The 27,272-nt window shown below is 43.6% G+C and overlaps 1 protein-coding gene across 3 annotated transcripts in view; it reads left to right on the forward strand.

The window, feature by feature from the left end:
- The window catches only part of CARF (calcium responsive transcription factor), a 30,410-nt gene that overhangs the window by 918 nt on the left and 2,220 nt on the right, over positions 1-27,272 (forward strand). The window contains exons 1-15 of one of the 3 annotated variants that reach the window (XM_083409967.1): positions 409-516; positions 2,632-2,750; positions 4,413-4,631; positions 5,291-5,408; positions 6,100-6,226; positions 6,617-6,701; positions 8,606-8,795; positions 10,281-10,401; positions 11,533-11,676; positions 12,431-12,655; positions 14,474-14,636; positions 15,939-16,014; positions 20,538-20,595; positions 24,060-24,160; positions 25,674-26,019. In XM_083409967.1, the coding sequence (XP_083266093.1) occupies positions 2,643-2,750; positions 4,413-4,631; positions 5,291-5,408; positions 6,100-6,226; positions 6,617-6,701; positions 8,606-8,795; positions 10,281-10,401; positions 11,533-11,676; positions 12,431-12,655; positions 14,474-14,636; positions 15,939-16,014; positions 20,538-20,566 (1,605 nt within the window). In that variant the 5' untranslated portion in view covers positions 409-516; positions 2,632-2,642 and the 3' untranslated portion in view covers positions 20,567-20,595; positions 24,060-24,160; positions 25,674-26,019. Of the gene's footprint in view, positions 1-408; positions 517-2,631; positions 2,751-4,412; positions 4,632-5,290; positions 5,409-6,099; positions 6,227-6,616; positions 6,702-8,605; positions 8,796-10,280; positions 10,402-11,532; positions 11,677-12,430; positions 12,656-14,473; positions 14,637-15,938; positions 16,015-20,537; positions 20,596-24,059; positions 24,161-25,673; positions 26,020-27,272 lie in introns of those variants that run through there. The other 2 variants (XM_083409968.1, XM_083409969.1) reach the window with 2 other exon arrangements.

Genomic DNA, 27,272 nt, shown 5'->3' on the forward strand with positions numbered 1-27,272 from the left:
TTCCATTTTAATAACAGCCCGCAAACCCAGCGTTCATTGCCATTCCGAACCTCTGCAGAATTGGGCACAACTGAGCGTACGGAAACCCCTTTAAAAAAAAAGCACGTTCAATGTAAAGTAGTAGAGATGTAAAAACAATGTACGCGATAAAAATGTGATTAATATACCAACTGAAGGGAGGGATGGAAGTCAAGACTCGGCAGAGACAAAGGGAACATACTGTGATTGTATGGACTGATGGAAAAAGATTATTTAAAGGAAATAATAATAATAATAATTAATAAATAAATAAAAAAGCACCCATCGGCGAACCCTCTCCCCCATTCTGAAAAAAACCAGACACACACACGTGGATACTCCAGCACTTCCGGGTTTTCTACGGTGCCCCGTTGGCGCCCTTCGCAAAAAAACCCAAACCCCTTCGTCTTCGCTCGCGGCGGCCTGGTGGGCGCGGCGCGTGCGTGCTGCTGCGCCTGCGCCGTACGGGCGGTCTCCCACGGCGGTGCCCAAGACGAGGTTGAGTAGACTCGTTCTGGATTTTCCCTCCTCCCCCTCCCCTCCCTCCCCCTTCCCCCCTCCCCACCCACTGGCAGGGCTCGGGCGCGCGGCACTCGCCGGTCGCGTCACTCACGCTGCCGCGCGCCCTGGCCCACCTCCTCCTCCTCCTCCTCAGGGAAGGAGGGCGGGAAAGAGGGAGGGGGGGGCTGTTTCTGCCTGGCAGGGGGAGGGGCTCGAGCTCCCCATCACCCCAAATGGGGGCTTAATACTCTGGCGCCCCCTCCCCACAAATAACCCCCCTCAGCTCAGCTTGCTGTGTGGGCAAAAGCCACGACTCCATTATTATTATTATTATTATTATTAGTGACTTTCAGTTTCATCCATTTCAATAACTTTACAGTCGTGCCGACAAATCCCCCCTCCCCTCAGCTCATCTTGTTGTGTGGGCAAAAGCCACGACTGTTGTTGTTGTTATTATTATTATTATTATTAGTGACTTTCAGTTTTATCCATTTCAATAGCTTTACAGTAGTGTCGGCAAATCCCCCCTCCCCTCAGCACAGCTTGCTGTGTGGGCAAAAGCCACGACTCCATCATCATCATCATCATCATTATTATTTATTAGTGACTTTCAGTTTTATCCATTGCAATAACTTTACAGTAGTGTCGACAAATTCCCCCCCCCCAGCTCAGCTTCTGTGGGCAAAAGCCACGACTCCATCATCATCATCATCATTATTATTATTTATTAGTGACTTTCAGTTTTATCCATTTCAATAACTTTACAGTAGTGTCGACAAATCCCCCCTCCCCTCAGCTCATCTTGTGTGGGCAAAAGCCACGACTCCATTATTATTATTATTATTATTATTATTATTATTATTTATTAGTGACTTTCAGTTTTATCCATTTCAATAACTTTAAAGCAGTGTCGACAAATCCCCCCTCCCCTCAGCTCAGCTTGTTGTGTGGGCAAAAGCCATCATCATCATTATTATTATTTATTAGTGACTTTCAGTTTTATCCATTTCAGTAACTTTACAATCGTGTCAACATTTCTAAACTCTGCTTCCTTCCCTCTCTTTCCTAGGCTCCTTACATTTTTTATTTTTTAAAGATTTTCTGCACACCCTAAATTAACTTATTGTATTTTTCCGCTTTAACTTTACTACAAGACTTAAGTCGCAACTCTTGAGAATAAAATACCCCCTCGACCATGCACTCCCCTAAAAAAAGGGAAGAGGCAGCAATGTTTTTTTAATGCCCCCTCCCCCCCTGTGTATAAGATGCCCCCTATTTTGGGGGACTCAAAATTAAGAAAATGGGGGGGGGGGGGAGATTGCCTCCCCCGTATAGAAGACTACCCCCTCTTTTTAACATTATTTTTTAGTAAAAAAAATCTAGTCTTATACAGGGAAAAGTGTGGTAATTTATGCATTTATTCATTTGCTTTAAATATATACTCTTATAATTAATCTGCTTTACAGTTCATTTGTAAATATTCCATGAACCATTTCCATTCTTTTATCCTAAATTAAATTAATTTGCACATTTGTTCATCCACTTTTAATATATCCCCTTATAAAACTGCAGGCTCTTACAATAGTCCTGCCCATGTTCTTATCTGTTTTACAGTTTGTTTGTAAATATCTGATAATGCATTTCCATTGTTTTATAAAAAGTTTGTTATCTTGATTTCTTATTTCTCCAGTATGTTTCACCGTTTCTGCGTATTCCATAATTTTTTGTATCCATTTTTCTTTCACTGGGACTACTTCTTTCCATTTTTGGGCAAGTAACATTCTTGCCACTGTACTGTAGTTGAATACATGAATAAATTTCTATACAGTTTGGGTAGTTCTGTCCCTGTAGTTCCCAAAAGGAAGGCTTCTGATTTTTGTTCTTAAAAACGTTGTTTTAAAAGTCTTTTTCAATTCATTATATATCATTTCCCTGTAAGCTTTAACTTTACTACAAGACTAAGCCGCAACTCTTGAGAATAAAATGCCCCTTGACCATGCGCTCCCCTATAAAAAAAAAAAGGGGGGGGGGAGGCAGCAATGTTTTTTTAATGCCCTAGTCCAGCCTCCCGGCAGAATACCAGGGTTCAGATTCTAAATATTTCTTTTCTAGTCTGTTCTGTAATGGAAGAAAATGGAGTTGATCATGAAGCCAGTATGGAGAGAGCTAGTGACTTATTGGTCAACTCTAATAATACTGAAGAGGTGGAAACTGAGGACCAAGTATTCCAGGTAAGTGATCAGTCATATATTTGTTAACTTTCATAGGGTTGCCATATGCCCTCTTTTTCCAGGTTTTTTTCATGCGTAGAGTCGTTACAGCGTTCCATAGTTAAAAGTAGAAGTTGGCAAATGTGTGCTCTTATTTACTGCTCAAAATTTGGCAACCCTGTGTGAATTGCCCTCGCAGGCCAAATTTGTCGGTAATGTCGAGTGCTTTGCAGTCCCAAAGGTAAAGGTAAAGGGACCCCTGACCATTAGGTCCAGTTGTGGTCAACTCTGGGGTTGCGGCGCTCATCTCGCTTTATTGGCCGAGGGAGCTGGCGTACAGCTTCCGGGTCATGTGGCCTGCATGACTAAGCCACTTCTGGCGAACCAGAGCAGCACACGGAAATGCCGTTTACCTACCCGCCAGAGCGGTACCTATTATCTACTTGCAATTTGATGTGCTTTCAAACTGCTAGGTCGGCAGGAGCAGGGACCGAGCAATGGGAGCTCACCCTGTTGCAGGGATTCGAACCGCTGACCTTCTGATCGGCAAGTCCTAGGCTCTGTGGTTTAACCCACAGCGCCACCCTCGTCCCTTGCGGTCCCAAAGGTGTAGCTAAAGCAAAGTGACATCAGCTGGTGGGTGGGTGTGGTTTGAGTATATAATAATAAATCTTTATTGTGGTCCAAAGACCCATAGAACAATTTCAGGACAAAATACAGTTAAGACAGCCAACCTCAAAAGAGAGAGAAACTAAGGTGGTCATTTTGTTTTGTCTCGAGCTTGATGATCTTTGCTTCTTTTGACATCCGGAAGAAACTTTGCCACGGCCAGTGCAATATCATTGGACCTATCATCCAAAAGATATTTAATATGGGAGGCTTCAGATTTTCCCTGCAGATTTGCCAGTAGGAGTTTGATTAGTTGGTCCCTTGCATGCTCGTAGTGCCCACAATACAGTAAGATATGCTTCATGCAATCGACGTCCTGAGAACATGAACAAAGCCTATTTTGATAAGGGATGCCTCTCAGTCTACCATTTAGCACTTCCGAAGGAAATACATTTAGTTTGGCTTTGGTAAATAAATGCCAATAGGTTGGTACAGACAGGTTCCTAAGATATGAGGGTATCTGAAAGTTGTACCCATACAGTGGTACCTTGGGTTACATACACTTCAGGTTACATATGCTTCAGGTTACAGACTCCGCTAACCCAGAAATATTACCTCGAGTTAAGAACTTTGCTTCAGGATGAGAACAGAAATCGTGCAGCGGCAGCAGGAGGCCCCATTAGCTAAAGTGGTGCTTCAGGTTAAGAACAGTTTCAGGTTAAGAACGGACCTTTGGAACGAATTAAGTACTTAACCCAAGGTACCACTGTATTGGATTCCTGCTGCTACTGGGCCACAGATTACATGAGATCGAGATCGCAGGTTGCTATGTGACATGTCCCAAAGCTTTTGCCTCAGGGATTCAAGGACGGTATCATAGCCCAGATGATACAAGAGGGATGATGGCAGTCCAATCGAGGTGGCTTTTCTGGCCATAGTTTTCAGCCAGAAAACTCAGGTTTGAGTAGAAATTGCCTCACTGGTCATCTTGGTACTAAGGTACCATTTGCTATTCCGAAGATTTTAAAAAACACAAATGATTGAAAAGATGTCAATATATATTCTGTATGACAGCATCTAGCATACGTGGAAACCGGGGACCCATCCTTTGGGCCAAATGTTCCTCAAGCGCCCATCACAGCGCCCATTTCGGAAGATATTTCTCAGTCACTGAATGGACAAATGCAGCTGTCCCAGACGCTCCCTTTTTCAGCAGAAGGGTATCAACTTGTACACCAGAGTGGCCATCCCTTTTATGAAGTGCAATCCTCAGAGGGGTCCAGCACTCACATGGTGAGTAAATACACCTTAGGGCAGTTTTTGTTTGTTGAGTGCTCCCTCCAATGTATTTGAAAAAGGAACCATGTGTTGAAATGTTGATAATGCACTAATCTGCACAATGTTTTGTTGACTAAATGGCAGATGACGAATCAACTGAATATTTTTTTAATTGCCAGCCTTAATAACACATTAGTCTTCTGTACTTCATAAACAGATATGTGGATTAAGTGTGTTGTGGCTTTGTCGAATCGCTGTGTTAAGGGAACCTTGAAATAATGTTAATCTTGTATTTTAATCTAGTTTTTTAAGTTGTATTTTAATCAACATGTTTTTATTATTGGTTGTTAGCCGCCCTGAGCCCGGTCTTGGCCGGGGAGGGAGGGGTATAAATAAAATTTATTATTATTATTATTATTATTATTATTATTATTATTATTACTACTACTATTATTATTAAATATCTGGGGCAGGGGGAATTCCATTAATATGTGGATCTTATCAGTAAGAACTTGTGTCTCTCTGCTTAAATTCAAATGTAGATCTCAGTCATTTCTGATTTTTCTATAAAACAGAGATGAATAATTTCAGATTGGCTTGAAGCTTATTGTTATAAATCTATCTCTCAAATAGTATATGATATTCATCATACCATTTCTTTGTTTCCTTCAAAGATGATAGTTGCCAGCCGGTCTGAAAATGGGCAAGTGCTGCACGTTATTCCTTCTCAGCCAGGAATGGCACAAGTGATTATTCCCCAAGGTCAACTTCTGGATGTCACCAGTTCTCAGGGTAAGGTACATCGTGTCCCAACAGACTATGTGGAAGCAAGTTCCACTGAAATCAGTACAACATGCTACTAAGTGAAAGCACTTAACATTCAATTTGTGAATTCTGGTGCCAAAACATACACCTTCATTATGTAATTGTACAGTATTTCACACTTAGAATTAATAATTTTAATTGTAAACTTGAAATTTGAAGAGGTAGGCTTCTCACAGGCTGTTCAAGCTTCTTTTTCTTGAGACATTCCTTAACAGCAGATTGTGTGCTGCTGCTTGCAAAAGTCACAGCTGCTAGGTGCAAAGTACGGACTATATTTGGTACCTGTAGCACACTGGCATAGGTTCTTTCCTTTTCTTCCTTTGACTCAAGATTTATTTGACTTGAGAACAGGAAATGTAGAATTTCGCAAACGGACACAAGCAAGATGGAGCCCATCTTTTTTTCTCGGCGGCGTTTCTAAACCAACTTTTAGCTGAGCTTGTGGTGGTTATGGAAGAGCAAATTCAGAAAGCGGTGCCCTTAGCTCTATCAGAACAGGGCCTCTCCATTCTAGGAGGTTCCAGGGTCTGGCAGAGACAGGTTCACATTTCAGTCTCAGGCTGCTGCTTGCTAATTGCTCACCAGTTTTCTGAATTGTGCTTTCTTGGTTCTCTATGCACTTATTAAAGAGGCAGCCCCCCCCCATCTTTTTCCTAAGATGCTTCAGAAGAGAGAAATGGTGGGAGTTTGCGAACTGTTGCAGTGGCTGCTGTTGCAGACGGTACAAGCAGATACATCCTTCATCCTCAAGCATCTCTTACGGTGTCCAAAGCAACAGCCACCAGGTAGGTCAGAAGATGAGGAAATCTCTTCTCAGACAGATTGTGAAGTTCTACAGTTTTCCCCATTGTCAGTATTTTAGTTGAACTTCCTCTTGTTGCATCAATGAAATGGTCATAGGTTGCTTTCTAATGATTGACATAGGAGATTCCTAAACCATCTTGTCCCTGAAGGCTTGCAGCAATAAAGTGAAAGAGTAGGTTGTTGCTTTGAATGATAGCTTTTAAAATACTTTTTGAAGTATTCCAAATACTGCCTTACAAATGTTAACCGCAAGAAGTGAAAAGCAGTCTGCTTCTGTCTTTAATATAGCAACATCGTCTAAATCCGTGATTACGTGTTTATCTGCATGGATTTGTTTTGACTCTATATTCCATTTTGCATTTATTGTTCAGGTTATTGGAAGACACTTTTCCAGTTTCCCCTCAACCATTGCCCTCAAACACACCTACCTGGGCTCGCCGTCTCAGGAACTGTGAGGTGAGCTAAAAACAACAACAACAACTGAGCAAAGTATTAATTTCACAAACTAGTATCGGAGGTGGCTACACTTCTTAGTTACTTGACGTTTGTCAGTTAAACGGTCTTGTAGTTTGTTCGGAGCCAAGGCAGTCTATTGGTAGCCAGAGGGGGATTTAAGTGGATGTCATGGAATGTAAATGGCCCTAGCAACTTAGTCAAAAGTGGGAAAGTAATTGTAATTGGTCTCTGGAAAAGGTATGCTGTGTAGGTTTTTCACTAGTATCTTTCATGAAATGCAACAAGCAGTGAGGGATTGCCTTTCAGTCAAGCCCTTCATCTGATGAATACACTGTTTATGGCAAGGCTTTGCTACCACGAGTCATCTTCTAAACTGCCTTAAAATCCTGAGCAGTTCATTTGTTTTGGTTTTATTAAGAAAATTATAGACATACAGTAGTACCTCGCGTTACGTAACCGTCTGGTTACGTAAACTTCAGGATGCAAATGTGGCAAACCCAGAAGTATTTTTCCGGGTTTTGCCACATGCGCAGAAGCGCTCTACCGCATCATGCACATGCGCAGAACAGACACCTCTGGTAGTGAAATTCTCGGGATCCGACTGGAGCTCTGGAACGGATCTCATCCGCAAACGGAGGTACCACTGTATACTGCCCATCGCCAAAAGGCCATAGCATAGCTGACAACATAATATTTATATCTTTCTTGGGAGATGACTATAATCTTTAGCTTGCATACTTTTAAAATGCAGTGGTACCTCGGGTTACAAACATGTTGAGTTACAAACTCCGCTAACCCGGAAGTAGTGCCTTGGGTTGAGAACTTTGCCCCTGAATGAGAACGGAAATCTCGTGCCAGCAGCAGCAGGAGGCCCCATTAGCTGCAGTGGTACCTCAGGTTAAGAACGGTTTCAGGATAAGAACGGACCTCCGGAACGAATTAAATTCGTAACCCAAGGTACCACTGTACTTAGACTGATTGGCAGTGGCGTAGCGTGGGGGGTGCAGGGGCGGCCGGCCGCACCGGGCGCAACATATGGGGGTTAGGGTTAGGGGGCGCAAATCCACGGGTTAGGGGGCGCAAATTACTTCCCTTGCCCCGGGTGCTGACAACCCACGCTACGCCACTGCTGATTGGAGAACTTGTTACAATAGCACACAATTTTCCCAGGAGTTTTCTGTTTGGCTGTTACCCCATATAATATTGAAACTGCTTTATGCACTTGCCTGTGTTTTTAAAATAGTGTTTTGGGTGTTTGACATTAAATAGGCATATAAGGAAAATCATTGGAGATGGTGCACACTGCTCAGCAGACATTTCTCTTTAGAATCACGTACAGCAGTAAAAGTCAGAAGAAATGAAAAAGCGTTGCTTTCCAAAATAGCATTTTACCCGCACTTGGTCACTGAGCTTTCACTCATGTACAGTGGTACCTCTTGATGCGAACAGGGTCCGTTCCAGAGCCCCGCTCGCATCCTGAAGTGAACGCAACCCGCGTGCGTGGGTCGTGATTCGCCGCTTCCGCGCAGGCGTGTGACGTCATTTTGAGCATCACGCTCCATTACTTCCTGGTCACCACGGAGCACAACCCGAGAATATTCAACCCGAAAATATTCCCCGAGGTATGACTGTACAGTTAAAGGGGATACATGGATACATGGAGTTCTGGCAAAACATAAAATGTTTAACACTGTTTTCAACAAATAAACCCAGAAACTGCATCTTAAACTCAGGAAAATTGGGAAGGGAAGAAACTCTTGGAAAAATTCTGTCTCCTGCAGATAATGTGCATACAACACACCAGATTGCCACAGGCATCTCATGTGATGATACTGACTTCCTGAACTCCAATTAGCATTTTAATTGGTGAATAAATCCTATTATTTCACCTCCTCTTCATGCAGAAAATTGGGGATTCATACCGTGGCTATTGTTCAAGTGAAACAGAATTAGAGAATATTCTGAGAGTGCACAAGCAGAAAACACACAGCGTGTGGGGAACGCGCCAGTCTCCAAGCCCAGCTAAACCTGCCACGAGGCTGATGTGGAAATCACAATATGTTCCATTTGATGGGATCCCTTTTGTCAATGCTGGTAACTTTCTTTCTTCTGAATGGTTTTCAGATTTATTAAAGAAACTGTGCTTCATTTTGTTTTGCAGAATATCTATAGGTATTGTGAAAGGTCACAAAGGGAAAAGTCTCAGTGCCTACATTGTAGTGGTTTTCATTCATATTCTGCTGTGTGCTTGTGCGTTGGTACCTGTGTTCTAGTCTTTTGAGAAAAATGTCATTTAGAACTCTTCACAGAACCCTTTTCTACACAGATATAATCTCCATTGCATGTTTGGAAGCCACTATGGAGTTGCCTTTATATGCATACAATTGTGATGAAATAAACAGTTATGCCATCTTCAAATAAATAGTGTGCTGGGGCCGTACATTCTTTCTTTACCTATGGAAACTTTACTGTCACGGAACACACACGTCTCTCGCTTTCTAGCAGTGTTAAATTATTAAATAATTTGTTTTTAACAAAGTCTTACAAATAGCACATGCATTTAGTGAGCTCACGGTCAGGTGCGGTGCGCCCTGTTTTGCCGCCTGAGGAATGTGCTTCCTGTCAGCTGCCTCCACCGCCGGCAGTGGCACTGGTTTCCTGCGAGCTCTCATGTGGTTTACAAGATCTCACAACTTTCTGTGAGATCTCATAAAATCTCAACGGAAACGGGTGCTTCTGCCAGTGCTGGTTCTCCAGCGGTGCGGTTGGGCAAGGTATCTGCAGAGGTAACGGAAACGGGTGCTTCTGCCAGCGGTGCAGGTGGGCAAGGTATCTGTGGAGGTGCTGCCCCTTCTGCTGCCCGAGGCAGTTGCTTTACCCCACCTCATGGCCTGGCTGGCTTTGCTACTGGTCCTCCTTCAGCAGGGGCGGAGGAAGGGGGTGCGGTGGGGGCAGGCCACCCGGGTGTCACCACTGGGGGGGGGGGTTGACAAAATGTTGGGTGGCTCTCACCGCGGGGCCTGCAGTGTGCCCGAGCCATGTGTCTCTTCTTGGAGTGACGCGGTGGCTTGGGCTCCTGCAGGCACTGCCTTGCCCGAAACAGTCCACCCGCCACCTCCCCCTCAGCTGTAGGGCGGCTGAGTGGGAGAAGACAGGCAGATTCCTCGGAAGCCCCACGAAGTGTCCTTCCCCGGCTGGCCCCGCCCCCTGGGCGGCTGGCCCCACCCCTGGGCGCAGGGCACGTGCGCCGCCCCAGGCGCCCAATCAGCTTGCTCCGCCACTGTCCTTCAGCTGTGGCTGAGATTCAAAAAGTGCTGAATTCCAGCCGGAACAGCAAAGGTAGAGTCTTTCTTTGCAAGTGTGTGGCTTGAAGTTTGAATCCCCTGACTTTATATGGTGTCAGATTATTGATAGTTGGGTGCCCCCCCCCAATTCGTCAGAATGGCCCACGGAGGGTTGGCCACTTCTGGATTCGGCTTTTTGGACGAACGTATATCCCTCCCATCCCTATCGCAAACTGATCTGCCGAGGAAACAAAATATCTGTCGCAATGAACATGCAGAATTTCCCTCGAAACAGGAAGCAGAGCCATAGTGATGGAGTGCCAATATGGGCCCCGAAGGAAGGGTTTTCAGCCCAGGAAAACTGGTGAACAGGAGGACGTTTCCTGCCAAGTTTACAAAGCCACCTGCCCTGCAAGGTAAGCAATGGATAGCCGGGAAAGTAGAATAATAATATTAATAATGAATAATGAATGTCCTGAATGGGGTAACTGTGCCCCTGAAGGACCAGGTGTGCAACCTGGGAGTCATTTTGGACTCACACTGTCCATGGAGGCACAGGTTAATTCTGTGTCCAGGGCGGCTGTCTACCAGCTCTACCAGGTACGCAGGCTAAGACCCTCCTTGCCCGCAGACTGTCTCGCCAGAGTGGTGCATGCTCTAGTTATCTCCCGCTTGGACTACTGCAATGCGCTCTACGTGGGGCTACCTTTGAAGGTGACCCAGAAACTGCAATTAATCCAGAATGCGGCGGCTAGACTGGTGACTGGGAGTGGCCTCCGGGACCACATAACACTGGTCCTGAGAGATCTGCATTGGCTCCCCGTATGTTTCCAAGCACAATTCAAAGTGTTGGTGCTGACCTTGAAAGCCCTAAACGACCTCAGTCCTGTATACCTGAAGGAGTGTCTCCATCCCCATTGTTCAGCCCGGCCACTGAGATCCAGTACCGAGGGCCTTCTGGCAGTTCCCTCATTGCGAAAAGTGAGGTTCCCTGTGGAACGCCCTCCCTTCAGATGTGAAGGAAAGAAGCAGCTATCCTATTTTTAAAAGACATCTGAAGGCAGCCCTGTTTAGGGGAGCTTTTATTTAATGCTGTATTGTTTTTAACACTCGATTGGGAGCCGCCCAGAGTGGCTGAGGAAACAGCCAGATGGGCGGGATAGAAATAATAAATTATTATTATTATTATTATTATTATTATTATTATTATTATTAAATAATTAACCAATATATTATTTATACCCTGCCCATCTGGCTGGGTTTCCCCAGCCACTCTAGAAGGCTTTGGACATTTTAGTAAATAGGACAAATGTTTATCTGAACAAGAGTGTACAAAAAAGTTTTGCAAGAAAATGTTACTACCAATATTATAAAAATAGATAAGAGTAGCTGTGGGAGGCAAATATGTTTCAAGGGGTCGTGTCACTCTTCCACCTCTTTAAATAGTTAGGTGTTTTTCATTTTAAAACGTCTTAATAGAATAAGAGAATGTGTTTGTTTGTCGTAGTCTGTGTGTTGTGATTCCTTCCCCTCCTCTCCTGTGGCAGGATCTATATTAAGAAGGTCCAAAAGTTCCCCGAGTATAGAGTTCCGACAGACCCCAAAATTGATAAGAAAATTTTACGTGTGGAACAGGAGAAAGCTTTCAACGTGCTAAAGAAAAACCTTATTGATGCTGGTGGGGTTCTCAGGTAATGTATGTCTTTCAGCTTGATTTGTTGTTTAGTCGTTTAGTTGTGCCCGACTCTTCGTGACCCCATGGACCAGAGCATGCCAGGCACTCCTGTCTTCCACTGCCTCCCGCAGTTTGGTCAAACTCATGCTGGTAGCTTCGAGAATGCTGTCCAACCATCTTGTCCGTTGCTCGGTCCCAGCTCCTGCCAACCTAGCAGTTTGAAAGCACACCAGTGCAAGTAGATAAATAGGTACCGATGCAGAAGGGAAGGTAAACAGCGTTTCCGTGTGCTGTGGCTTCCGTCACGGTGTTCTGTTGCACCAGAAGCGGTTTAGTCATGCTGGCCACATGACCCAGAAAAGTTGTATGTGGACAAACGCTGGCTCCCTCGGCCTGAAAGCGAGATGAGTGCCGCACCCCATAGTCGCCTTTGGCTGGACTTAACCGTCCAGGGGTTCTTTACTTTTACCGCTGTGGAGTGGCAAAGATAACAGCAATCTCTGTGGAAGTGTGGTGATGCCCATGAGTTAGGCCAGGCATAGGCAAACTCGGCTCGCCAGACATTTTGAGACTACAATTCCCATCATCCCTGACCACTGGTCCTGTTAGCTAGGGATGATGGGAATTGTAGTCCCAAACATCTGGAGGGCTGGAGTTTGCCTGTGCCTGAGTTAGACAGACCTGAAATATTCACTAGAGTTGGTTTCCCCCTCCTGCTGGAAAAAGGAATTACTTTCTTGGGAGTTGCATCTGCCAATTTTTCTCGCCAGGTGGTATGTGCAGTTACCTACTCAGCAGGCTCATCAGTATCATGAGCTAGAGATGTGCCTCCCACGATCGCCATTCTCCATACCGTCTCCTGAGGGTGAGGACGATGCAGGCAAAGACGAAAGCTGCACGCTGCCCTCGCGACTTCACCCGCAAGTTGCAGATAAGATCCGAGAGCTAGTGTCTCAAGGAATAGAACAAGTCTACGCAGTGAGGAAACAGTTACGGTAAGTCTTTGTAAGTCTCTACACAACACACTTCTTCCACTTTGTGTGGGTTATAACACAGCGCCTGCTCCCCGCCCCACCCCTGTATATCAAGGTAGGTGCTTTTCAAACCAATTGGAAAGAGCACCCCAGAGACCTGTAGTAAACCTCTAGTCCCTAAGCCTATAGCATAGAAACTTACTACTTTATTATTCATACCTGAGATTTTTCAAGAGGCCAATGTATAGGCTAAGTTGTAGTTTTTCTTACACTGCACAGAAGAGAAAGCTTTACATACTGGTATTCTATACAGTAATTTCTTTACGAAACTTCTGTTTGCCTGGTTGTTTTGGTTTTGAGTTTTGTTTTTGCAAAGTTTTTGGATTTTTCCTAAGTAGTCCAGCAAAATTTCCAGTAGGAAAAGAATGGGTTAATCACAGGGTGGATTAGATTTAAACCACGATTTAAATCACTAGTCAGTAAGACTTGATTTAAATCATTTTTTTACAGAAAGACTCATTCTTGTTAGCATAATCTTAATATTTACAACCAGATGAAGGTTTCATTTTTGGAATAATAAATTTTCAAAGTAGTTTTTACAGCTATATCAAAGATTACTAATTTGGTTATACTGTTAGAAATACATAGACAGATAGTTAGAAATTATCGTGGTTTAATAAGTTAACTGTTTATATTTGGACAACTTTTCTGCTATACTTTATTGGAAGGAGAAAAATAATCATTTCCTTAATAACAATTTAAACAATTTATTTAACTGAAACCATAACATTATAGCGAATGTATCCATGTTTGTTAACTGGTGTGGTTAAACATTTTTTTCTCTTTTAAACTTTAAACTGAGTTTTAGCACACATGAAAAACTTAAAACAAATCCCTATTTCCTGATGAATAGTGTTTGGACTATAATGTAGAAACCTGTCTTTAGAAAGATTCTGCCCCCCAAAAAAAGTATTTTATTTTAAAAATCCAATTTAATTTTTTAAAAAATCCAATTTAAATTAAAAAAAAATCTGACCCTGGATAATGAGGCTAAATGTATGTTAGTAGAGTAAAAAGCAGAGACATCACCTTGCCAACAAAGGTCCGTATAGTTAAAGCTATGGTTTTCCCAGTAGTGATGTATGGAAGTGAGAGCTGGACCATAAAGAAGGCTGATCGCCAAAGAATTGATGCTTTTGAATTATGGTGCTGGAGGAGACTCTTGAGAGTCCCATGGACTGCAAGAAGATCAAACCTATCCATTCTTAAGGAAATCAGCCCTGAGTGCTCACTAGAAGGACAGATCGTGAAGCTGAGGCTCCAATACTTTGGCCACCTCATGAGAAGAGAAGACTCCCTGGAAAAGACCTTGATGTTGGGAAAGATGGAGGGCACAAGAAGAAGGGGACGACAGAGGACGAGATGGTTGGACAGTGTTCTCGAAGCTACCAGCATGAGTTTGACCAAACTGCGGGAGGCAGTGGAAGACAGGAGTGCCTGGCGTGCTCTGGTCCATGGGGTCATGAAGAGTCGGACACGACTAAATGACTCAACAACAACAACAGTAAAACACTTGGGCTTGGAGGAGACTTCCACCAAGTCTTGATTCATTTGTAGGCTCCTGCACCATTCCCAAGGATACCCCAGTCTCCAGATGCATAAGGAAAAGGAGAGGCAGCAGACCTCCATCTGTGAGTGTGAACTCTACCCTGCTTGGGGAAGGAATGCTAACTTCCCAAGCTTGATTGTATGTTGTTCGGAAGAGCAGCCTGTACGATAAATCACATATCAACACGTGTGTAATCCTCTCCCCCCCCCCCCATTTCTAATACTCAACAGAAAATTTGTGGAACGAGAATTGTTCAGGCCTGATGAAGTGCCGGAAAAGCACAACTTGTCTTTCTTTCCTACTGTAAATGATCTCAAGAACCACATTCATGAAGTGCAGAAGTCGCTAAGAAACGGGAAGATATTATACAACTCAGAAACTATTCCGGCAATGGTAAGCATGGGCTCTTCTTTTTTACTCTTTTTCTTTCAGCCGAGTTTTGTGGTCATTTTGTGGACAGTCTTCATTGCTTGCTCTTGACTCTCTCTCAGGATAACTGTTTCAAAGGCATTAGCACAAATAATCCCCCCCCCCCGAGTAAATTGCAATTAAATTGCCTACTAAGGTGATTGATACAGTATTGTCAGAATGAGAAACAGAGTATAAACTATGATAAAACAAAAAAGATTGTTTTTAGTAGAGCAAATTTATTTACTCTAATGGTCACTTAGATATCTGATAGAACAAGTGACAAGCTTTAATTATTTGGGGTTCAATCATAGAATCATAGAGTTGGAAGAGACCACAAGGGCCATCGAGTCCAACCCCCTGCCAAGCAGGAAACACCATCAGAGTTGTCAAGCCTCTGCTTAAAGACCTCCAAAGAAGGAGACTCCACTCCTTAATAAAATATTTTTAAAAAAAGAAAAGAAAAAAAAGGAGACTCCACCACACTCCTTGGCAGCAAATTCCACTGTCAAACAGCTCTTACTGTCAGGAAGTTCTTCCTAATGTTTAGGTGGAATCTTCTTTCTTGTAGTTTGGATCCATTGCTCCATTGATCCATTGGTTGTCACACAGCAAGTTCATGGCAAACTCCTAGCTAAGTAAAGGTAAAGGAACCCCTAACCATTAGGTCCAGTCGTGACCGACTCTGGGGTTGTGGTGCTCATCTTGCTTTATTGGCCGAGGGAGCCGGTGTACAGCTTCCGGGTCATGTGGCCAGCACGACTAACCCACTTCTGGCGAACCAGAGCAGCGCACGGAAACGCCGTTTTACCTTCCCGCCGGAGCGGTACCTATTTATCTACTTGCACTTTGATGTGCTTTCGAACTGCTAGGTTTTCAGGAGCAGGGACCGAGCAACGGAGCTCACTCCATCATGGGGATTCAAACCGCCGACCTTCTGATCGGCAAGTCCTAGGCTCTGTGGTTTAACCCAGAACGCTACCCACGTCCCTAACTCCTAGCTAGAACAACTCAAATATCAGAGAGGACTACGACGGTCTTACTAATATTCCACATGGCAGAAGGCTTGGCTTTTATTTCTTTAAATGATTACTTGACCAGGGTTTGTTTGGCTCCAAGTTAACTGTTTCTTAAAACCACAGAAGGGTTAAGAAGGAGGAATCTAAAAGATAAAAGAACAAATAAGTAAATCTGCATTTCAGTTTTGTCTTTTCAGGGTGATTTGGATGTGTGTCAACACGTGATAAAAGTGTTGGCTTCTTTAAATGGCTCTTCTTCCTCTTTCAGCTTCAATGGACAACAGACAGTGGTAATATTCTTACTGAAACAGTGACTGTTACACTTGCATCTTCACCTACTGAGGGTAGGAGCAAGCTGAAAACATTTATTTGTTGCTGAGTTAATCCTAACGTTATGTAGCCTTTATATAAGTGGTTCCCAAACTCTCCGACCTCTTCAGTATCTTGGTGGGCCACTTCAAGATTTTCCTGTTTGCGGTCACAATTGTAACACAATGTGCTAGATGATGTATGATTTTTAATTGTAATTTTATTACTTATTTTATTTCTTATATAGTTTTCAAATTTGCATTGCATAGAATTCAAATTGTAATACAATAAATAAAACAATTAAAATGCCATTAAAAATCAATAGAAATATTTAATGCTGAAATGCCATGGTCCACCTGAATGAAGATTGCAGGCCATTGATGATCTGCTAGACCACAGTTTGGGAACCCCTGCTTTATTTTATTGCTTAACTGTGTCAATTTCAGAGGCAGTTTCAAGGTCTCATTCCTTCACCAATTATTATTATTATTATTATTATTATTATTATTATTATTATTATGGGTTGGGTTTGTTTTTCATCTTACAGTTCATGCGCCTTAAAAGTGAATGCCTTTTTTTACAAATTATTGTTTAAATGTTGTCCTATGAATGATTCTTTGTGCGTTTCCCTTTGCTATGGTGTGATGAGCCCTTTGGAAGTGATACAGTGGTACCTCGGGTTAAGTACTTAATTCGTTCCGGAGGTCCGTACTTAACCTGAAACTGTTCTTAACCTGAAGCACCACTTTAGCTAATGGGGCCTCCTGCTGCTGCCGTGCCACCGGAGCACGATTTCTGTTCTCAACCTGAAGCAAAGTTCTTAACCTGAAGCGCTATTTCTGGGTTAGCAGAGTTTGTAACCTGAAGCATATGTAACCCTGAAGTGTATGTAACCTGAGGTACCACTGTAGTTGTGAGGGTGGGGAGCAAAAAAATAGCCTGGCACAGGAGGTTGCAGCAAGAGCCTTAGGAATGTCGCTAAGCCACGAGGTAGTGGCTCCTTGTGAATGCAAGGAGTCTGAAATACACAGAGGATCATCTATTGACTTATATATGAAGCAGAGTGCCGTATTATGAGTGTAGAGTTTTCTGCGATATTGGAATGAATTCCTTGGGTGTGTGTTCTGCTCCAGAGCTTAGGACAGTATGCAACTAAATCCTTGTGTTAGTGTAAGGCTTCTCCTCCCCACAAGGTTTGTGGTGGGGGGAAGCCAGAACAGATCTAGGGGGCATGCAGCAAAAGGAGAGGAGGCCAGCATTAATCTTAGCACTGCATTAAGACTAGATGAGCCATTGGCTTGCTCCTATGTTCTGTGTTCTTTTTCATATTGAATACAACCCTTCAGAGAGCTTTGGGTGGGGTGAATGTGTTACACTGAAAATTTATTTCTCTGCTTTTCTGTTTTATTTTCTTTCAGCTGGGTTGAATAATAATTCCAGTTGTGAGGGAATAGTCTCAAATCTTTGCTGCTTTGATATTCAAAACGTAACTGGCTGTGTTTAACTATATAAATTCTTTGTATATCATATAAACATAACTCTTTTCACATTATCTAATTGAGTAGAAGCAATTAAGGACCAACATTTAGAACAGGAAATACAAATAGATCAGTTCTTATATACGTAGTGTCCAAATAGAAGCTTTTGTGTTCCACGTATGTACAAATGAATCAGTTTTTTTAAACGTATGTCCAAATAAAAGCTTCTATTTGGACATTATATAAGAACTGATCTATTTGTATTTCCTGTTCTAAAAAGTTGGTAGTTAATTGCTTCTACTCAAGTAGATAATGTGAAAAGAGTTATGTTTATATGATGTATAAAGAATTTATATAGTTAAACACAGCCAGTTACGTTGTGGGTATATTTGTTAGTTGAATTTACATAACTATCGGTTTGACAGTGTTGTGCTTTGATATTCAAAGTTAGGTTCTTGTTAGCTCCACTTGTATCTTAAGTGAATTACTTAAGTGTGGCAGCTAGTAAGGTTCACATTCTTCGAAACCCTCTTGCCATTCAAAGTTAGATAATGTCTATCGGAACAAGGAAGGAAAATAAGGTCGAACAAAGGAACAGACATTGGTGTGGTTCACACATAATGCTGAGCCATAGTTTATTAAACCATAGTTCATTTGATGGTCTAGACTCTGCCCTACAGCTTGATTATCATTGGTATTGTCAAAAACCACAGTCGGAAGCCATCACTTTGTTGCTTTACAAAGCTTCATTGGTTTTGACTGCGGCTTGGCACAGTGTGCGTACCTCACCCCCTTCCTTAACCATGGCTTGTTGGGTCACCCCTACCACAGATGTTTGCCAAACTACTAAGCCACAAGGCCAAGACCAACTAGGAAACAAATCAAACTCTGGAGAAGCAAACCATGGCTTGTTTGCCTATAGACAACTTGAAGTTAACTCATGGCACGGTAAACAAACTATGGCTTGGTGTTATGTGCAAATCACACCATTATGAAAATGAACTACTCTTTATAACTTGTTCAGTAAAGGGAGGAGATATAGTATCTTGTAGCCTGGGGTAGTATGTGCTCTGGGAGCTTATCTTGGTATTTGTTTTTTTATAAAGTCTTGTATCTGAATGCCTGGGGGAAGATAGAAACATGAGAGGGGTCTCTCCTAATCATAGCTGTCAAGTGTCCCTTATTTGAAGGGACACTCCCTTATTCCAGCGCCATGTCCCGCTGCTGTCCCTTATTAATGGATGTCCCTTAAATGTCCCTTAAATGATGTCCCTTAAATTTCAAAGGAAGCAGCTCCTCTCCCTCCCTCCCTGCCGGCCAGGGAGGAGGGAGGCTCCAACCGTGTTGCTTGGCTGTGTTGCTCACCCAATAAGAAGTCTAAGAACGACTGGGGGGTGGAGCTTGCATGCCTTGTGTGTGGCTAGTTAATGCAAGCTAAGGGGTTTTTTGAATGCTGGACGCCATTTTGTTGCATGTGCTGCTGCAAACTTTGCAGTGCAAAGCCAGGCCAGGGAGCCATCTTAAGTTGAGGCTGCATAGGCCTTCGTGTGCAAGTGATTGAGATTCTATTCAGTTGAACCTCTGGTTATAAAGTTGGTTGGACAGTGTTCTCGAAGCTACCAGCATGAGTTTGACCAGACTGCAGGAGGACAGGAAGACTGGAGTGCCTGGAGCAGGGGAGGCTGCAGGTCCCTTATTTTGGCTGCTGGTCCCTTATTTTCAAGGCTGCTGGCCCCTTATTTTCGAATCTGTAAGTTGACAGCTATGCTCCTAATTTTTCTGTTCCTCCCCCTTTTTGTTGCTGAAGAGCAGTTTTGTTTTCTGTTCTCCCTTATGTCCAAACTTACGCTTCTTGGCTGTGGAGGCTTAAGATCAAGGCGACTTTAAATCAGCCCTGCTGTTCTCAGACAGTTTAGTCCTCTGCACTCCCCCCCCCCAGCATTTCTGCAAGTAGTGTAGATATTGGTCCAGGAATGGCTGCTGAATGTGGATGGCTTTAGTGGAAGGTGCTGCAACTAGTGGAGCGATTAAAGCATTGTATGTCTTGTATTACAGTGGTGCAAAGTGGTGTCAGTATAGTGCAAAGGGTGCAGGGCCAGGGAAACTGGAAGGAATAACTTTAGGGTAAAGAGGGGATGTGGTGACAGAATCGGTGAGCAGGAATGATGTATTGGAGTAGATATTTGAATACATCTGTGATACATTGAGGGCAGCTGTGGTTTATTCTCAGACTGGTCTTCCTCCAGCTTCTTAGAATACTGAACACAGTAGAACATGCACATCTGTAACTGGTCATTAGTAATATGTGCACATGGTTCATCTGGTGTGATCATATATAGAAAGTAAGTAGTGATTTATTTTCTGTATTTGTACGAAACAGGTCAGTTATGACAAATGCATGTGCTTGTCGCAGAAATTGCCTCCCGACAAATCAAATCTTCCCCAGTCCATGAGCTCGTGTGGCATTCTGCTTTCCAGCCCAACAGCACCCAGAGATAAGAATGGGGAAACCATTCATGTGACATCATGAAGTCAGCTGCAATCTATGGAGAGAGGGGGGGAGAGAGAGAGAGAGAGAGAGAGAGAGAGAGAGAGAGAGGGAGACTGGACACAAGCTTCACCCAAAAAATCCTGTATTCATTCAAGCAAAACCCATCTTGATTATCTCCCTCTCATATTCTGTTTGGGGGTAAGAGTAGGCTTCAAAGGCTGTTGTTAATTTTTGATGTTAATTCAGCTGCCGCTAGAAAAGAATGGATTTGCGTCAGGTGCTTACTGAGAGGAGAATATCAAGATGACTTATTGAAAGGGACATTTTCATGTTTGTTAACACTTAAAATATTCATCTACACTGGGATTTATTGCTGTTCTTGCCTGACTGATTCCTGATCCGTAGATTTGTTTTTATTTTAACACTTGTCCCCAGAAAAATATTTAAATAAGTGTGTGGCTTAGCGTGCAATTCCTCATATGTTAGTTGGTGACCTAACCGATGCAATGTATTGCTTATACCAGTGTATGTATGGTGAATTGCACATTAAGCTGAGCCTTTTTCTGTGTGTGTTTAACTTGTATTTTAGCAACTCTTGAAACGGACCAATTGAACTGAAAAACACATCCCACTCCTGGAACTGGAAGGTAAGAATTTAATTGCTGGCAGCGTAAGAGATCAGCTTTTTGGCCCTAGGGTGCTTAATTTGAAATATGTCCATATATATTCTATTCATCAATTAATTTTTACCCTTCAGGGAGCAGACATACTTACAGTGGTGCCTCGCAAGACGAAATGAATCCGTTCCGCTAGTCTCTTCCTTTTGCGGTTTTTTTCGTCTTGCGAAGCAAGCCCATTAGCGGATTAGCGCTATTAGCGGTTTAGCGGCTATTAAAGGCTATTAAAGGCTTAAGGGATTAGCGGATTAGCTGCTAAAAGGCTATTAGCAGCTATTAAAGGTTTAAGGGATTAGCGGATTAGCTGCTAAAAGGCTATTAGCGGCTTAGATCAGCTGATAAGCGGCTTAGATCAGCTGTTAAGCGGCTTAGCGATCAGCTGTTAAGCGGCTTAGCGAACAGCTGTTAAGCGGCTTAGGGGCTTGGGGAAAAGGGGGGGGGAGGGGAAAAAAACCCCAGGAATCGCAAGACATTTTCGTCTTGCAAAGCAAGCCCATAGCAAATTCATTTGCAAAGCACCTTCAAAACGGAAAACCCTATCGTCTAGCGGGTTTTCCGTCTTGCGAGGCATTCATCTTGCGGGGCACCACTGTATTTGCATATATTTATAGTGGCTTTTTTTAATTTATGGCTTGCTTCAAATAATTTGTGGCTGCAAGTAATGTAGAGATTCTGGCAATAATATTTATCTCAGTGATGCCACAAATTTGCGGCTATTAAAGCTGATCCTAAATGTGTTGTGCTAATATATCTATTTGGAGTGTTGCTGTAATGAACCTGCAAGATTGCTGTAGATGTTTTGTGCTATTCTGGTATAGCAAGCATGTCCAAAATCGATTTCGGGGGCCTAATCCCAACAACTTTGGGGTTAAATCCTAAAAAGAGCTCAACAACTTTGGGTGGTCCTCACGCACGTTCACTTCATTAAATCTGACCCTCTTTGAAAAAAGTCTGGGCACCCAGAGGTACAGTAATTGCTGTATTTACTTGAGCTATTGCATTAACAGAAACCATGGCAAGTGAATGCACATCAATACTTTACAGTATATGGTGTTTATTTAGAGATAAACTGCTGCTTTTATTATTTTACAAATTCCCTAAGTGGGGCACTGCCACAAAGCAGAACACAAAACAATAAAACAAACATTTAAATATATTAAATTATTAGTTAAATACAACTAAAAATATCAAATTATATCCCTAGCACACTTAAGGCAGTAGTGCTGTACAAACTAGGGACGCGGGTGGCGCTGTGGGCTAAAGCCTCAGCGCCTAGGGCTTGCTGATCGAAAGGTCGGCGGTTCGAATCCCCGCGGCGGGGTGCGCTCCTGTTGTTCGGTCCCAGCGCCTGCCAACCTAGCAGTTCAAAAGCACTCCCGGGTGCAAGTAGATAAATAGGGACCGCTTACTAGCGGGAAGGTAAACGGCGTTTCCGTGTGCGGCTCTGGCTCGCCAGAGCAGCGATGTCACGCTGGCCACGTGACCCGGAAGTGTCTTCGGACAGCGCTGGCCCCCGGCCTCTTTGAGTGAGATGGGCGCACAACCCTAGAGTCTGTCAAGACTGGCCTGTACGGGCAGGGGTACCTTTACCTTTACCTTTACCTGTACAAACTTATATGGGTGAAGCTTACATTCTAAGTAGACATTTATAAAGGTAAAAGGGTAAAGGGACCCCTGACCATTAGGTCCAGTTGTGGCCGACTCTGGGGTTGCTGCGCTCATCTCGCTTTATTGGCCGAGGGAGCCACAGTACAGCTTCTGGGTCATGTGGCCAGCATGACTAAGCCGCTTCTAGCGAACCAGAGCAGCTCAATGAAACACCGTTTACCTTCCCGCTGAAGCAGTACCTATTTATCTACTTGCACTTTGACGTGCTTTCGAACTGCTAGGTTGGCAGGAGCTGGGACTGAGCAACGGGAGCTCACCCCGTTGCGGGGATTCGAACCACCGACCATCTGATTGGCAAGCCCTAGGCTCTGTGGTTTAAATGTCCTTAGACATTTATGGGCTTGCACAATAAGAATTTAAATAGCCAAAATACTCAGATCTGGTGAAAATTTCATTTTTATTTATTTATAAGCCACCCTGTGGCCCAATTAAAAATAAGCAGAATATATCATTGGAAAGGAGCAAGAGGCCATCACTGAGAAGACTCTGTGATCTTCAGAAATTAGTCTCCTTTCTTGTGGAGGTGGTCCCTGACCTTGGAGTCACAGCGATACTAGTAGATTCTCTTTCAGAACTAGCCAAATCCATGAGGCAGGATGAAGCAGCCAGTTTGGGCAACAGAAGTGCGAGAGGTGGCTGCAGAAGTGGCCACTACCAGATCGCCTCCTCCCTTGCCAGGTCGGGCAAGCGGGGGGAATTCCGGCACACAACATTGCCACTCCTCTTCCCTGCCCACAGGGTGGAGAAGTGGCAAGGCCTTGTGGAATTCTCCCCTTTTTGGCAAGAGGGAGCGTTTCAGCAGCTGTGAAAGTGGGGGGCATGTTGTGTTGGGGTGAGGCGGGGTACAGCCTTTGGGGGGAAAGGAGTAGCATTTCCATTTCACCCCAGGTGACAAAACATGGCGGGCCACTCCTGTTCTGTCAGTCTCAGACCCAGGCCTTATAGAACTTAGCAGTCAAACATGTTGTTGTTTAGTCATTTAGTCGTGTCCGACTCTTCATGACCCCATGGACCAGAGCACGCTAGGCACTCCTGTCCTCCACTGCCTCCCGCAGTTTGGTCAAACTCATGCTGGTAGCTTCGAGAACACCGCCCAACCATCTCGTCCTCTATCGTCCCCTTCTCCTTGTGCCCTCCATCTTTCCCAACATCAGGGTCTTTTCCAGGGAGTCTTCTCTTCTCATGAGGTGGCCAAAGTACTGGAGCCTCAGTTTCAGGATCTGTCCTTCCAGTGAGCACTCAGGGCTGATTTCCTTCAGAATGGAGAGGTTTGATCTTCTTGCAGTCCATGGGACTCTCAAGAGTCTCCTCCAGCACCATAATTCAAAAGTGTCAATTCTTCGGCGATCAGCCTTCTTTATGGTCCAGCTCTCACTTCCATACATCACTACTGGGAAAACCATAGCTTTTCCTATACGGACCTTTGTCGGCAAGATGATGTCTCTACTTTTTAAGATGCTGTCTAGGTTTGTCATTGCTTTTCTCCCAAGAAGCAGGCGTCTTTTAATTTCGTGGCTGCTGTCACCATCTGCAGATCTTGTAGTCCTGTTTGTATCAGCAAACATAACTATTGTATCTCAAGCAAGATAATTCTTTGGGCAGTTTAAATGGAAAGAAAGTGGGGGAAAGTGAGAATATGCTTAGTGAGAACTTTGTTTGTTTTAATGTATGGTGTCATATGTTTCAGCTTACATCCTGTGTCTTTATATCTTGTAAAGGTAAAGGGACCCTGCCCCATGTCACTTTGTCTCTGGTTGTTTTTGTAGGGAGCTCACCAGAGAAAACCATAATCAATGTGGAATCAAATGGAGCAAGGGAGCTCTTAACTTCAGAGTTACTCCAGCCCATAGTATTTGCCCAGCAAAAGGTAAGTATGCTTTCTATAACAAGCTGTCAAAAAATTAGTAGTCTGGGATCAGGGAGTTACCTGTGCAGCACAGGACCATTGTATTATAGTTTGTGTACAGTGGTACCTCGGGTTAAGTACTTAATTCGTTCCAGAGGTCCGCTCTTAACCTGAAACTGTTCTTAACCTGAAGCACCACTTTAGCTAATAGGGCCTCCTGCTGCTGCCGTGCCACCAGAGCACGATTTCTGTTCTCATCCTGAAGCAAAGTTCTTAACCCAAGGTACTATTTCTGGTTTAGCGGAGTCTGTAACTTGAAGCGTATGTAACCTGAAGCGTATGTAACCCGAGGTACCGCTGTATTGGGTTTTTTCTTTAAATATCAGGGGAAATGTGCCCTTCTTTGCAGGAGAAGACAAGTGCACATCTGAAGGGACGCAAGCTGTCTGCTTTATAGATTTCAAAATGCAGACTTTGTCCTAGAAGTGACACTTGCACAATTGTGTTCTGCATCGCACCAATCACTCCTGTTGAGGCAGTATCCAGGAACAAAATATTGTGACTTGACTGATAGCAAACTGTGATATTCCTGCAGCATGCATTTCCTTGAAGAAAGACATTTTAGATCCGTACAACGCGTGAGTAACTGCACTCAGTAACTGCTGGACACACACTTGTTGGCAACCTCCCATTTACAGGGAGAGAATTGCAGTTCATACCTACACTTTAGGCATTGCTAATCTGACACATAAGTGTGTGTGTGTGTGTGTGTGCGCGCGCGCATGCTGGATGGGTGGGGTTTTTTGGTTGTGTGTGATAGTACCACTCCCTATTCACCCAGTGCTTTTCAAGCTGCACTGGCTCCCAGTGGAGTACAGGGTCAGATTTAAGGTGCTGCTTTTGACCTTCAAAGCCCTTCACGGCCTAGGACCCTCGTACCTACGGGACCGCCTCTCCTGGTATGCCCCACGGAGAGCCTCAAGGTCCATAAATAACAACACCCTAGAGGTCCCAGGCCCTAAGGAAGTTAGATTGGCTTCAACCAGAGCCAGGGCCTTTTCAACTCTGGCTCCGGCCTGGTGGAACGCTCTGCCTCATGAGACCAGGGCCCTGCAGGATCTGATTTCTTTCCGCAGGGCCTGTAAGACAGAGTTGTTCCGCCTGGCCTTTGGCTTGGAGCCAATTTGATTCCCTCCCTCCCTTTCTTTTTTCTTTTCCTTCTCCTCCTGCGATGAGGCTACATTTTAATATTTTAATGTTCCATTATTTTAATGTTGTATTTTACTTTTGTTTTTAAGTTGTAATCATTCATCTTGTTTTTATTATTGCTTGTAAGCCGCTCTGAGCCCGGCCTTGGCTGGGGAGGGCGGGGTATAAATAAAAAATTATTATTATTATTATTATTATTATTATTAATCCTAGTTAGGATTCAGAAACTACCCAACTTGAAGTTTGTCATGGAACTTCATTTGCTATTTTGCACTTTGGTGGGTGAACACGTAAACGTTTTTTAAACAAACTTTTACTTTTCTAGGGTTTACAGTTGCAATCATTTGATGAAGCAGCAGCCCTCCTGAGGGTGGATAGCCAAACACCTCTCCAGCCCGCAAGCCTTACACATTCCACAAGGAGGCACTTAACCATCCTTCCTATATTCAATAAGGATAATAACCTTCAAGCAAGTTTCAGTCAAGCACAGAACAATGCTACAACATCAGCGCTTGGAGAACAACATGGACCAAATCAAAGGGTTGTGGCTTTGGGTCAGTTTGTAACTGTTGGCAGCATGGGGGATGCCAAATCTCTTGAAACGAATCAAAATCTTTTGGGAGATGAGCAGATCATTCCCACACAGACGGCAGACAACTGTCCAGCTCTTAGTAAGTACAAATCTCTCTAGGTTGTCAACATGCAAAAAGTTCTACTTCTTAGCTATCTGTTTCACAAGGATGGTTGAGGTGATTTCTAGCTGGTATCTGACAACATTTAATAATGCAGCTTCAGGGGGTGTGCGGGCTTCTCGGAGCATTATATTTTGAGCTCATTTGGTGTATATACACATTCGTGGCAGGTAAACATGCCCGTTGTAGGCTTTGAAACTCTGAATAGTTGCTAAATCCTAAAGCAGAGTCATACAGAAATATATCACCAAAGCGACTACTCCAGAGTAAGGAGTGTGGACAAGCAAACAGATAAATCACAGAAATAAATCACAGAAGGGGTCATTTTCTTTAATCAACACCTGGAAGCTGCTCTGGGTACAACCAGTGTTTCTTCCCACAAGGGGCTTAATCGTCGAGCTGCACAATGGAGTCTAGGCAATATTAATAGTTTAGACAATTGGACAAATCTGTCCCTTTGTGCATTTCTCCCATAAGAAGAACAGAAAGAGGCTATGGAGCCTTCTGTTTCTTAGCCTTTCCTAACCTTGTATCTATGGTTGAAGGCGAGGTGTTAGCTTTGCAGAGTCTTCAGCCTCAATATTTCACACCATGGAAATTATTGGCTCTGTTGAAAAATTGCATCAGCATGATAACAGTTGCAGTGTCTTTCTCCGTCCTCAAAAGGAACTTGACTCCATCGTTTCTGTGAAGAACTCTACAAAATTACAAATAATGAGGAAGAAACTCTACTGAGAACTTTTAAAATTTAACTTGATTCATGGCTTGTCTCGGCGTGTCGAAGGATGGCATTGTTCATATGTATGCTTGTCTGTATGCAATTAGTGTGAATAGGGGGGTGGGTCTTATTTTTTTCCTGCCTTCCCACATATATTACGATTTGCCGCTTCTACAAGTAGTTTAACTTGCATCCACCAGTTCTTAGAGCAGTACAGCAGTCAAAAGAAGAAGAAGAAGAGTTTGGATTTGATATCCCGCCTTTCACTCCCTTTAAGGAGTCTCAAAGCGGCTAACATTCTCCTTTCCCTTCCTCCCCCACAACAAACACTCTGTGAGGTGAGTGGGGCTGAGAGACTGTGACTGGCCCAAGGTCACCCAGCAGCTGCATGTGGAGGAGCGGAGACGCGAACCCGGTTACCCAGATTACGTGACTACCGCTCTTAACCACTACACCACACTGGCTCTCAAAGCAAAGTCTTAAATCAGTTTTAACTTTAATGCTTTTATTTCCT

Source organism: Podarcis tiliguerta (assembly GCF_965153285.1).
Source record: "Podarcis tiliguerta genome assembly, chromosome: 1".
In the NCBI taxonomy this organism is placed as follows: Eukaryota; Metazoa; Chordata; class Lepidosauria; order Squamata; family Lacertidae; genus Podarcis; species Podarcis tiliguerta.